Here is a 13,795-nt window from a genome sequence, read left to right as displayed (position 1 = left end):
AAACAAGAAACATACTGTTCGAGATCACTGACGAATTTTCGACATAGCTATGTCTATGTGAAATGTGTTTTTGTTTATATGCAAACATTAGTTCTACCGCGATCAAGCTGTTATAATTTTGTAACAAAGTTAAACATTCAAGGTACCGGTCAGAGACAAACCAGAGATAAAATTATGTCAGAAAGGGCACACACCTACCGGACCATTTTTAATGCTTTTGAAAAAAGATAGTGTTCATGATACCATGAATTACTTTATTACTTCTTCCTTTCACGACGGGCTGGAACAGGTGAATTTAATTCACACACCATTAAAACAGCACACCTCTAGATTCATGCATGTCCGCCGAAATCTAGACAAATTTAGTATTTTATATGAGTTCTCTAATATACTATATAGAATATCTGTTTTGTTACCTTCTCTCACAAAATAAAATTTAATCAAATTTAATACATAGGTTTACCTGAACCGGGCTAGAAAAAGTCGCTCAATCTACTATTGATATCGCGTTAACAAACATATAAATATTAACAAATGAAATTAACACATTTCGGCCAATTAGGACAAAGAAGATAGTTTCCTCTAAACCAATCGAAAGTCTTGTAACAAACTTTGCCGAAACACATTCCAGCAGACTTTTATAAGGTAACATTTTTATGCATTTTGTTTTTTATTAATAATGAAATTAATGATTTTCTTTTACTAGAATGACATGTTATAAGAGACGGTACTCTTTATGAACATCTGGGCCATTTTTGTAATAAACATTATGAAGCGTTCTAGTTCTCTTTATTTAAGCACACTTTTATCAAGGTTAATTTTCTTAAATATATTTTGTTCATCTGGAGGCATGTTGTCTTAAATGCAGTAGACTGTATATTCAGCTCAACTTAACCTCGGTAAATATGTATAATGTTGGGCTAACAAATAAACGAGAAATAAAATAAGTCGGACATTTCTCAATACTATTTATTTGAGAATATGTTTGCAAGGTACATGGTCATATCTACAATACTGTTCAATCAGAGAGCACTAAATCAGAATGTAACAAAAGTTTGAATGCAGATAATTACGTTACACTTACGAATGATGCTTATCAATTGGATTTTACAGTGCCGTTTTCTAGGAACTTCAATATACTTGTTTTGTTTTTGTTCGAGTTATCTCAAGAGTGAAACACATGCATAACTTTATTCTAATTCAAAACAAACCAATTGTTAAAATAATTTATTTGTATAATTTCACATCAGATTTTAGCGTGTAGTAGATATAGAAGTTTTCACAATCACTTTTAAACGCATATAACCTCACAATATCACCTCCCATCTCTTGGTGGACATATTGAAGACGGAAACAAGATATGACACTTCAGGCAGTTCATCAAAAAGTCGATTTATTCCGCTTTATTTATTCAAACACCCTTGCCTTCCGATAAATTTTTTATAAGCATTTACGACATTTCTCAATTTTCCTTTCATTTCGATCAAAAGAGTGGAACCCATAGCGGGGTACACATACCTACAATACAAAAAAGAATAATTTGTCAATCAGAAAAAGCAGGCCTTTTATGTACACTTAATGATTGAAGAAAAAAACAACATGTGTAGATGTTGCTAAATATATGACATCATATGATATTTGTAGAACTGTAAAAGTCATTTTTGAAATTGATTTGATTTTCTGAGCTCCTATTTACAATTGCTCTTTTTAGGTTTCGGATACTAGTGTTGTATCCCTTATTATTGTATTTCCATTTTTATCTAATAACGTCGGTTAAGTTGCTTTAACCAATACATCTTGAGAGCGAATGCTTTTGCGAAGAGCTATCTAAAATGTACCTTGAAAACATTAACTGTTCAATGCTAAGGGAAAGACAGCCGTCTATAAAAATTAAAATGAATTTATTTCACTTATTTGGTCTTTATAAGGCTAGAAAAAAGCATTGTAACTAATTTGTCGGAAAGTGGCTACCATGAACACACATTTGGATTTATATTACATGCAAGTTAAAACGGGATTTATCCCCTACTATGCTTGCTATTTCGTTACCAAATTGAAACTTACTCGTCGTTTTCATCTGTATCTTTTCCTCTAAAGCCGTCTTTTCCGATGATGAGGTATTGTTTACCTCTCTCCAGCTCTGGAAAATGACAATTTGATTTCCAAAACAACGTCAATTCGTCGCCTTTTGCATGTTTGTTGGCACCTTTATTATAAAATATTTGAAATATTTAGCATAGTACAAAAACATAATTTATTAAATGAGTTTACATATTATTGTCTGAGTAAAGATCAAACTTGTATTTTGACATAGTATACTTTAACACAAGCATAAGAATCCTTCGAAAGTTCACAAATGATTGCTTACTTACCTGGGTGTATACTAGTAGTGACTTCAGTTAATGCCCTTTTATTTTTAGAATCAGGATCGTTCCATATATCTGTAACTTTGATTATATCGGCTGTAAACAAAGAAAATATAATCAGTGTTATCTGAAATTGATCATTTGATTTTTTTTACATATCTAACACTTTATACATTAACATAGAATAACGTATAAATAATCATTATTGTCTTATCAATAATACCACAGTTTATGTTGTACTTTATAGCTACGGTTGTCCTTGATTGCAAATACATGTATATCAATAATTTCTTTTTTTATACAAAAAAAAATTATAAAAAAGCAGAAATAGTTCAGATTATATATTCGTTATTATTTCAATAATTTTATATCGTTTTACACGTCATTTGATAAATGTTGCATAAACGTTTCTTTGCTCAATGACAGGTAGATTGATGTTGGGTCATACAACATGTGAAAGTTTCTTCAATTGTAATATCATTTACAAAAACACTGTACCAATGATATCAATTTATCGTCTCAAATACCAAATACATATTGTACTCCATATAGCCTTGTAATTTTTTCAGAGTACATACTGTCTACATGTATATGAAATGCATATCGTTATCCAGTCCAAAAATAATATCAAATCTTTATTGTACTTGAAGCAACAAAGTTTTGTCAAATTGTCAGCAAAATGGTGTGAAATAAGGTCATTATTCATTGCACCGTTTACGATATAGGTTTGACAGTACCCGTCCAACAGAATTAATTATTGGACTCAACAATGTATAATAACATCATAATATCAACTTCTTGTTCGTTTCAACGAATTTCCGTCTACTTTAAATGAGAATAAAAAAACACACTTTTTATTTATTTATTTAACTTTTTTTGGTGAATAAACAAATGTTTGTTTTCGTCTTAATTCAATCTACCTTTTATTAACACAGGTATAAGTTACAGGAATTATAATACAAAGGGTCCGAATAGCTGTATTTTTGAAAACTACACCTTACGTAAGAAGTCTTATTGAAGTGTATCGCTAGCAGCTTCAAGATTCTGCTTGACTTTGATAGGAAAAAATCACTTATGAGTCTTTATCTTTATATTTTGCAAAACAAACTTTATTCTATTCAACTCCTTGAAACGATATTTCTAAAAGAAATGTTGGTTATATTGTTTAAAGATACATTGTTATATAATATTTTCGGAAGGTTTTCTGTCGGACTAAATCATCAAAAGGAAATGTCGTAAAAGATATCCTTTAAGTTGCTCTCATCTATTCTCATGTATAGAAATATTATATAAAGTCTTTAAAAGTATAAAGGTATAAATATCAATAATATTGAATTCAGGCTCTCAATATGCTGTTATGATTTGTGATTTTTTAAGGCACGTTAAGCCTGAGATATATATATCGTAAAACGTACTATTTTGTTTTCCAGTGACTTACTATCCAGAAATTGCTCGTTTTACTTATTATACAGCTGCAAAGAACATTTTACTCTACATATCTTTCAGCAGGATTTAATATGGACTTCTTTGATAAAAGATGTCAATATTATGTTTAGCTTTGTTTCATTTTGGTACAAAATCATACCGTCTCGTGTGGATTACTTAAACTGCATTTGCAATGACAATATTATTCTGTTAAAAACGGAAAGACCGAATGGTCTGATTTTTGCTTCACAAGTTATTAGTTTAGACCTGTACAAAAAAGAAGTCAACGTTCATCTCGAATTAGATATTTCTAGTACAGTCATATAAAAAAACCTCAGTGTCGTCGTACTTTTACACGTATAAACGTCAATCTTTTAAAATATAAATAAAGCGAATCTAATGGTACTATAATAAATCAAACATACCATAGTTTGCTTTATCCACGTTACATGTGTATTGTAACAACTTGATAGCTGGCTTTCGTCGGTTCTTAAGCAAGTTCAATATCTCTTGATCAACTGAGACTGCACAAGAACCTGTGATATAAAATAAAATTATATAAAATATCCCATCGGCATGGAATCGATACCCTCTAGCGCATTGGTCAACAATGAGCACATTTCCATAAATATTTCAGAAATGATATAAAAAACAATGGAAATGAATCATTCGGATGTTAACATTTTCTCTGATTTTTAAAGTCCAAGACATTTACGTGATGAAAATAATATTTTGTTCTATAACAAATTTTTTATCGTTTGCTATTTAAAGCTATGCCGGACTGGATTATGCATCTAATACTTTTCATCAACAACATCTATACATAATTATCTCATGGTTTATTATCATGCATGTTTTTTAATAACTATCAATATAAGTATTTATGCTATATTACAGATCATTTATTACTAACCAGATCACTGTAAGAAAATAGCTAAAATATATACGATTTCAAAATAGCTTTTTCCGCTTACTAACAGTAGAAAAATAAAAGAAATGAAATCAACTGGATTTTTTAAGTGGCTTTTTGAATTTACTCTCACCAAGGTAACATGTTTTGCAAGAGCCTGAACAGAATTTGGCAAAAGGTGGTCAAGGCACAAACACCAGACATGAAAGTGTTGTTAAATTCCCTTGGAAAACGTAGCAAAAAAGTGTGCAGAATGTCCCGCTGTTCGAAGCCAATACTATCTTTGAAAATCTTGTAAGCAGAGTTTTCCGTGGTAAAACCTTATTAAAAACCTGGTTAAAAATGAAAATAACACCAGCAGCAGCAGCAACAACAACAACAACAACAATGAAATATAACTAAACTACTTCAATATTTTACTTACTTTTCAGACATTGACATTGTTTGTTTTTAGAGTCACATTTGTAGTCCACAGCTGCACCTTTGCTAGGACCTGTTCCATATATCTTGCGACAATATTTATCTGCAAGAGATTAATCAATTAAATCATTAGCTAAATTTAAGTTTTTGTAAGTGATGAAATATCTAGAGTTTCTCTTAGAGCAGCATGCCTCCAGATTCATGCGCTAATATTGATGAAAATTTCTTTTGAAAATGTATTTTATAGTAAATATTGAAATGCAATCAAAGAAAGTGATCTATGTACACATTGTAAACAATACTTACAATAAGAAATCATTTATTATCTTCACACATAATATTGTTAAAGAACAGGTTACATGAGGAATAAATCTTTATAGTATTTGTGGTACGGCTAATGACGGCCGAATCGGCATTCAGCAAGTTATGTGAGCCATGGCCATTACTCCCATTCTTAAATAAATATGAATCTTTAATATACATAACTGATTTTGTGAATTATTTCCCCGTGTTAAATTTTATTACAATTATCACTTGAATACAAAAAAAAATATAAATTCGTTAACGAATCAGGAATACAGAAATGAAAGGTATGTCTTTATTATTTGAAACTGTATTTTAACTGTTGCCAAGAAGAGTGGGAAACTTGAACTAGTATGGAAGAAACGTACACTATGAGCGATTAAATACACCCACCGGGATAAATATATTTCATTTTTCAAAAACACTTTCCAAAGTAAAAGAAAAAAAACGAAGTATTTCTATCTTTTCCAGATGTGTTTATGAAGTTAATACTGCTTTGCATTTACTTGCTGTGAAGTTGTTATTATTTAACAGGACATGTTGTAACAATAAATTGCCTTAAAATTAGTTTCTTTATTTTAAATACATACTACATGTGCTAGTAAATTTTGAGACTCCTAGGAGTTTTTGAGTTGCGTGCAAATATGTCAAAACGAATTGACGAAGAGCGTCATGAAGTATTACTTTGATTTGTTAAAGTCTCTGGCGGGATTCAAACCAAAAATGGCAAAAACCAAAAGATTGAATTGGAAAAAACCGACACTAACCACTCAGTACAGATAACTCAAAGAATTATACCTGGATCATAGTAATCGAACACATCTACCGAGACAGGTTGACGTGACATTTTGTCACCTTCAAAATTATCCACGAGTCGGAACACAAAGTCGTTTCTCTTTGACGTCAGCTGTGATATAAATATCCTATATAAATTGTTTGTAGAGAGTGAGTTGTAAAATATGTTATGTTATTTAAAGTAACATTGATGTGATTCGTTTTTAATGTCTGAACAACAGAAAGTAAATGAAATCATTATAGCTGTCTACAAAGTTTATAAAGTTCGGCATTTTACTCCATGCCAATAAGTTCTATCTTGTCAGATTTGTCGGATATGTCTGATCCCCTTTCAAAATTCAAAATTCGTTTTTGTTCAGTCCGCCAATTGTTTTTTCGTTTAGGGACCACACGCCGCTTTTCATGGAATCGAACTTAGTATCACATTGAAGGTTCCATGATAACCGCCATATGAACACATCTTTGGATGTTTGCAAATTCTAATTTTCACCATTTTCATGTTTAAAACTTGAATTCTGCTTAAGCCGGTGCTAGGGGGAATGGGCCGTAGTTTGCACTTGAGAGTACCGTCCATGAACAAATCAAACCGAGCTTGCAACATTTTCAATTTTGTCGTTTTGGACTTTCTCATTTTCTCTATTTCACCTTAAGAGTCTCAGCAGAGCAACGGCTGAATTTTGTCGAGCATTATTATATATGGAAAATGTCGACAACCATTTCGTTTAAAATATACTCTACGAGTTTTTTTATATCTGTACTAAGTAACAACACGGATGTAATATAAATCCGTGGTAACAAGTATCATGGAATTTTTATGGAACATAATTGCATAGTCAAAATAATGGTTATTGCATTAAGTTACATTTCTTTTCATAAAACAGGGTAAGGTTTAGTCTTATTACCAGAGATTTGAAAAACGGTTAAAAATTTGTTGTAATATATATTTACCACAGCATCAATTACTAGTTTTCATATACTGGTGATCTTAAAGTAGCAATAAAGGCTCTGTCTGTCTGGACAGGCTTTTAAAGCATATCATAATCTTCTATCTTTATTTAATAGATTAAAACAGAATTAAGAATTTTTGCTAGTATGGTAGTACCAATTTAATGTATGGCTTAGAGATCTGGGGCGATTTGATTGTATAGAATTTTGATAAATTACTTTTTACATTTTGTAAAAGCAATTTTGGTGTAAAAACGCCGAACATAGTAGTACTTTGAGAACTTGGTAGATTTTCAGTTTTATGTAATTATATTATTGAGTGAAAATAAAGAAATAATCTTTACCACATTTATTTAGCATTTAAAGTGTAAATACAATTTTGAATGAATGAATGAATGAATGAATGAATGAATGAATGAATGAACGAATGAATGAATGAATTAATTAATTAATTAATTAATTAATTAATTAATAAACGAGTCTTATAATGCGATGGCTAATCAAAACCTTACAACCTTCAGACGCAGCCAGGCCGCGACATGGATTTTTTCGTATGTTTTTTTTCTTTTTCTTTCTCTCATTATTGAGAAGACATGGCATTAAATAAAAATCAGATTTTTTACAAAATGATATACCAAACGTTTGAAAAATATTATTGTATGTAATTAAATGCCAATAATCACCGTGTTAAGATAAAACACAACCAATCCGTTACCATTAGTTGGCATCTCAAAGTCATCCATATTGTCGTTGTCTCTGATGATCTGAAGCAATACCCAGTAAAATAATTAAGCTTTACACGTGGTGATTCTGTATATAGAGGTAAAGCCCAAAGTACAACAATAACAACAGTAAGTAAGAAATTTTTGTTTAGATAATAGCTATAAACACACAAACGCTGTTTATAGTCAGTGATACAATTACAAATAATACGGTAAGCAGGTGAGAGAGTATTAACACCATTTGCCAAATGAGAAAAAAATAATGCTATGATTAATTAATTTTTGTGTTTTATTATAGGATTATCACCGTTTACGCAATTATATATAAAAAAATGTTACTTAAATATAAAGATTTTTCCGAACATCAAAAATTGTTTTACCTTTTCCATATCTTCTTTTAGAACTGTGACGTCAGTTTCCAAGTTGAAGTATATCATAGACATCCCATGGTGGTTGCCCGGAAGTGCACTTTAAAGAAAATTTATACAAAACAAACTTAATATCAATTTACATCAGCTATAAAGCTTAATCATAATTTTATTTATATTCTAAAGATATCAAAACGCTTAATCCATTATATTATAATAAACAAAAGTTTAATTAGGTTCGTTTGATTTTGAAATGACTGTACAAAAGCAATTAAAACACAAACTATACCATCCATTTAAGAAACTACTTTGCATATCATAAAATATTATAATAATTATATGATAAAAGTAAAACGTCTCAGTTATCGAAACATAATGCAGTTCGATCTGTATACTACATAACTCATGTATTACTATTCGCAAGCGCACATAAAACTTGTTACATGAATGTTGCATGCTGTTTTTGATACCTCTTTCAGAAAATAAACTTAAGTTATTTCCACTGTTTCTGTATGAAAAGACATCGCTTAGAGAACGTTATTTATACAAATATTTATAGAATGTGCATTCACGCGTCGCAAAATGTCAGGATATACGACAATTATAACAATGACAACAAGTACATTTCTTGTCCACTGAATTTAATTCAACAAATTTCAATAGTTATTTTCATTTTGCATATAGAAATAGAATTTACAATAAATAATGTTTACCGTAAGTAACCAACCTGACACTTGCATATTTAAAAGATATACTCAGTAAAGTTAAAGAGGAAAACCTGAATGTACCCCCAACAAACCTAAAATTGAATATTATTCCAGGCTCGATTTGATAAAGCCTCTTCATAAACGGTAGCGATATATTCAAGCTAACGTCTAAGCAACAACAAGCACAATTCTAGCATAATTAAACTAATTCAATTAAGTTTGACAATGGTATCATTTGAAATTATTAATGAACATCGGCAGATAAGTTCATATAGCGGTATACATGGTAGAATCAATATGTCTTGTCGGTTCTGATTCTTGCAATATTTTACGACAATGAATTCAATTCAAACCTATTTCCTGATTTATAAAAATAACTCACCTTACACTAAATCGAATACACTTCATGTTATCTTCAAGATTGGCTTGAGCTTGCCTTTTTTTCCTCCCAAAATTCGGTATATTTACATTAACAGGAGCCTTTGTTGTGAGCGAATTATAGTTCGGTACTATAGGATTAGCATAACATTTGCCGCACACGTCACATTTCCTTTAATGAAAAAAAGAAAGTTTGCAGACGGAGCAGCGTCAAGGAGGTGTGGATTACGGAGGAGGTGACGAGAGTTAGTGTATAAATGAAGAGACCACAGACGGAGTTGAGTGAGGATGTGTTTTAGAGAATGGATCACAGACAATAGGATATTGGAGAGGTTATTAGAGAACGGTTAACATACGGAGGATAATTAAACAGGGTGTATTTGATCAAAGATGGATGGAATCAAGGACGATTTAAAGGAATGGAGTACAATCGAAGAGAGGTGAAAGACTAAGAAAGGGCTCAAGTAAAGGTATCACGGGTGTGAGGGACAAGAGAAGGATCACAGATGGAGAGAAGTGGGTGAGGTGTAGGGAAATGAGGAAAATGATCACAGAAGAAAGTTTTGTTCACAATAATACAGAGGACGATTCCGTATATCAAAACAGAAACATAAAAGCCATTTCAAAAGACTATATACAGAGAGCAACAAGGATAAGCATTACCTGTATGTATGTATCAGAACACCTCTAAATTTAAACGAATTAAAAATGTACCAATCGTTACTGTTCACACGGACGAGTGTCAGATAAATAATATCAACGATGAAATAATGATAAACGCGTTTAATATATAATTCTTTGAACTGCATGAGGAAATGAAACCCGAATAAAATGCAATATTTTACATATTGAACAGCTAAATTTTGTGCGTCCAGTACTGTGATTCAATATATAATCAGTCAAACTATACGAAATGAAACTTTTAGTTCGAGAGCAGTCAGACGTTTCTGCCTTGTATAAAACGGGGTATACTACTAGTATATAGCCTCTTAAATGATCATTATGTCCAGTGCATTTCATATATTTAGAAAAGAATTTCCATGTTGCATTGAGTAAGACATACAGGAGTGATACAAATGAAACTTGAATATACTTTCGACAAACTTTAGATTGGGACATACATTCAAGGTCGATTTTTTATTCCCTGCATATGGATTGATACCCACAAAATACTTACAAGAGACTCAGCGATGAAGAATGATTATTTTACAAGCTTACTGATTTTTGTTTTAAATTGACTCAAGACATTTTATTTTATTCCAAAAATTAAAGGAGCAAATGCTCAACAACCCTAAAATAGTATTCCCGTATCAACACGGTGCTTGTCAAAACAAGCTGCTATAACTATAATTCTATAATATTAATATTGAATTTATATATAAATATTTGACGGTTAAGTTATAAACGAGTAAGCTATTTTAAGAAGTAGCATAAAGAAGAAAAGAAGTAGAAATAACAAATAGAAATAGGGTATAAAGTTACCGGCCAAACTTTGAGAACGCAAAACATTTTCTTGCAAAATGATGCTTAAAATTGCCAATAAATTATAAGTCATGTTACTACATAGTGAAGCTTTACCCGAGTATGGATATGTTTCGATCACTCACGGGCTTGTATACGTCGCCCACATCAATGCTTGATATATCAAACGGGCAAGTTTCGTTGCTCTTAGCAGGTCGGTTATAACGTAGTTCAATCCTCATTCTTCCACTTCCAGATGTACCAGTCACCAACACGTTCAATTTACTGTCACCCTTTTCAACTGGCAACTTTAATAAAAAATTAAACAGTGTTTTATTCAAAAAAATGCAAATAAGACACAAACAAGCAGAGAAAAACAAATTAGAAAGTCAATTTTTACAATTTACAGCTCCAAAGCTTTCACTTTCGGAAAATAAAAAATACAAAAAAATCGTATCTAGAGACAAAATTAGCAAAACGTCACTTATGTCTTAACATACGCAAGTACCGTTCTTCAGCAACATACTATGGCCACCTTTGACTCATTTAGTATCTGTATACATGAGTAAGCAATGGCCATAGATGCAGTGAACGCATTTAATGAAAGTCATATCAACGATTCTTGAATGTTCGTCTTTTGCATTATTGAGCAAATATTATTTTATATGCATTCATAGAGGCGTCCATGGCCGCTTTCCTATGCACACGAATCCAGTCTGGGACTGTTATCCAGCTAGCTTACAGAACCTTGTCGGTTGTACTAACGTATCCGTTCGCCTTCACCAATAAAGATGGAAGCTCGCCATAGTACATTCAATGTGTTGGTGCAACATTTAACCCAAACCAACCAAATAAATAAATATACTAATAGATACAAGAGATTTATATTTGGTAATCATTGTTAATGTACATGAATTATGTAGCGGAAGATGAATATTTCATTCGCTTTATTCTTTATAATACCGCAAGACGATTTGAATAAAAATAAGTTTAATACATAATACCTTGTCAGCAATTTTTTGTAGTTTAAACTTTTCATTTTTTAAAGGTAATTGTTGTCCGTGCCAATCATTTGCGGTAAACGACACTTTCAGGTCTACAGACGGCGAGAACGTCCTGATGCTGTACTGGGAAAGTGCTTGCAGACCAACCACAGTGTCCTATCAAATTAAAATAGTGAAGAAAAAAATGTAAGTTTTAAATGAAAAGTGTTCGAATTTACGTTTATACTTGCTTACTACAACTTTGATAACTTCTTAACACAAATAAAAACACATAAATACGCAATATATGTATTATGTTATAGAATATATAGAACAATGTAGTGTTCACTATCTAATGTTTAAGAAGTCAGGTATTTCAATAGATAGTAAAGAGCTGAAAAAAAATTTAGGAGTGTCTCGGATTCTAGTCCTGATCAGCCTGGAGTGCACATTTTTCTCATCCAATGAAATTAAATCGAATCACAATTTCCTTAAACTTTATATTATAAGTATAAGAACTATTATTTTTGCCTTTTCCCTTTATTTCTGCCGACTTTACATAACTCTTCACATTCCAAATGTCTCTTTCCGTTTGAACTTTAAATACCTGTGTGCTTTTAAAAACGCCTTGTGCATTTTGTTGAGACGTAAGCCATCGTACAATATGAGCAGCCTTCGCCATGTCATTAAACTTCAACATTGCCAAAAGAGCGTAAGCCGTTGTTTCAACAGCATAAGCATCTGTCGCACTATTGCCAGGTTTTGCCCAGTAAATATTTTCTGCAATTGAAATTGAAAAGCATATAAAACAATGACCAAACACAAAGTTTTAAAGTGTAAAGTTATCCTACTTTTTTAATTTCTTGTTTTGTATCACTAATGACCTTCTATTACAATTTTGTTTGACTTTTCTAAAGCGAGTTCAATAAAATGTTTCTATAGGAAAGATGATGCATCTGTCTTGTGGGATACAATGTGGCACAGTTACTAAGTCTACCTTAAAGTTGCACGCCTCCAGATGAGCCAAAACATTAAAAGAAATTCAATCTTTAGAAAAATGTATTAAGATCTTGAGAAAAGTAAAAAGATTCAATATTTGATTAATTATTTACATGATATGTGCGATTTATGACTGATTTTGCAATATCAATCACTATGATTTACTGCATTACTAACGCAGTAAGAGGTATTTATGTATGTTTTGATCTCTTTTTGATAATTTACGTAGTTTGAAATGTAAATTACTTTCTTTGTTCACTTCAAAATATTTTACTTTTAAATACATATTCAAAATTTTTAATGAAAATAAGCATGAATCTGGAGGCAAGCTGCTTTAAAGGTTTAGATAAATACAACAATAACAACATTTAACAACAACCATTAGAAATACCCATTCATTGGCTTACGAGGCAAAGTTGGTTTAAGATAATTGATTTTATATATAAAAACGGGCAAAATAATAAGCTAGCATTTTTTTCCAAATTAATGAAAACGCAGAGCCTAAATTTTATACAAAACGTAAAAGAAATATGCATTAATTCAATTTTGAAGATGATCCATGCATTGATTTATGAGTAAAGGAAAATGAAATATAATTTTGTTAAAGTTTAAAAAAGAAAATAAATATTTTATTCTTTTTTTTTTAAAAAATAAAAAAAAAAATTTATATTTTAAAGATCCCACATAAAAATTTGTTTATAAATAAATTTTTAAGGTTAATTAAAAAAAAATTTAAATTTAAATTTTAAATAAAAGTTTAAAGTTTCACGTTCAAGACACATCATTCAGGATCAACAGAGCAAACATACTTATCCCTTTTGTAAAACAAAATCAACATAAAACCTGTATCGGGAAAATTTTCACCCCATAAAATATTTTGGGTTATTGGGGTTTTGAAATTTGGGGCTTCGTAAATTTTTTATTTAAAAAACCGAAAACTAACGGCAAAACTAAATTTGAATTTCAATCATCTATTAAATTTAATAAAGGTGCCTCATGCTGTGTACAGGCGA

The 13,795-nt window shown here is 30.9% G+C and overlaps 1 protein-coding gene across 1 annotated transcript in view; it reads right to left on the bottom strand.

Moving 5' to 3' along the window:
- Positions 1-955: 955 nt before the first annotated feature.
- The window catches only part of LOC132712924 (venom factor-like), a 61,599-nt gene continuing 48,759 nt past the window's right edge, over positions 956-13,795 (bottom strand). Inside the window, exons 26-37 of the mRNA XM_060695359.1 lie at positions 12,391-12,610; positions 11,805-11,960; positions 10,918-11,108; positions 9,344-9,511; positions 8,267-8,354; positions 7,848-7,928; positions 6,223-6,331; positions 5,126-5,224; positions 4,217-4,327; positions 2,373-2,462; positions 2,065-2,206; positions 956-1,518 (exon numbers count right to left, since the gene is read on the bottom strand). Of these exons, the coding sequence (XP_060551342.1) occupies positions 1,404-1,518; positions 2,065-2,206; positions 2,373-2,462; positions 4,217-4,327; positions 5,126-5,224; positions 6,223-6,331; positions 7,848-7,928; positions 8,267-8,354; positions 9,344-9,511; positions 10,918-11,108; positions 11,805-11,960; positions 12,391-12,610 (1,570 nt within the window). The 3' untranslated portion in view covers positions 956-1,403. The remainder of the gene's footprint in view (positions 1,519-2,064; positions 2,207-2,372; positions 2,463-4,216; positions 4,328-5,125; positions 5,225-6,222; positions 6,332-7,847; positions 7,929-8,266; positions 8,355-9,343; positions 9,512-10,917; positions 11,109-11,804; positions 11,961-12,390; positions 12,611-13,795) is intronic.

The sequence above is a fragment of the Ruditapes philippinarum genome, unplaced genomic scaffold (assembly GCF_026571515.1).
Source record: "Ruditapes philippinarum isolate M1 unplaced genomic scaffold, ASM2657151v2 ctg313_1_1_1_1, whole genome shotgun sequence".
NCBI classification, from domain to species: domain Eukaryota; kingdom Metazoa; phylum Mollusca; class Bivalvia; order Venerida; family Veneridae; genus Ruditapes; species Ruditapes philippinarum.
Note: the sequence above shows the minus strand (reverse complement) of the source record. Positions and strands in the feature narration are given on the sequence as shown.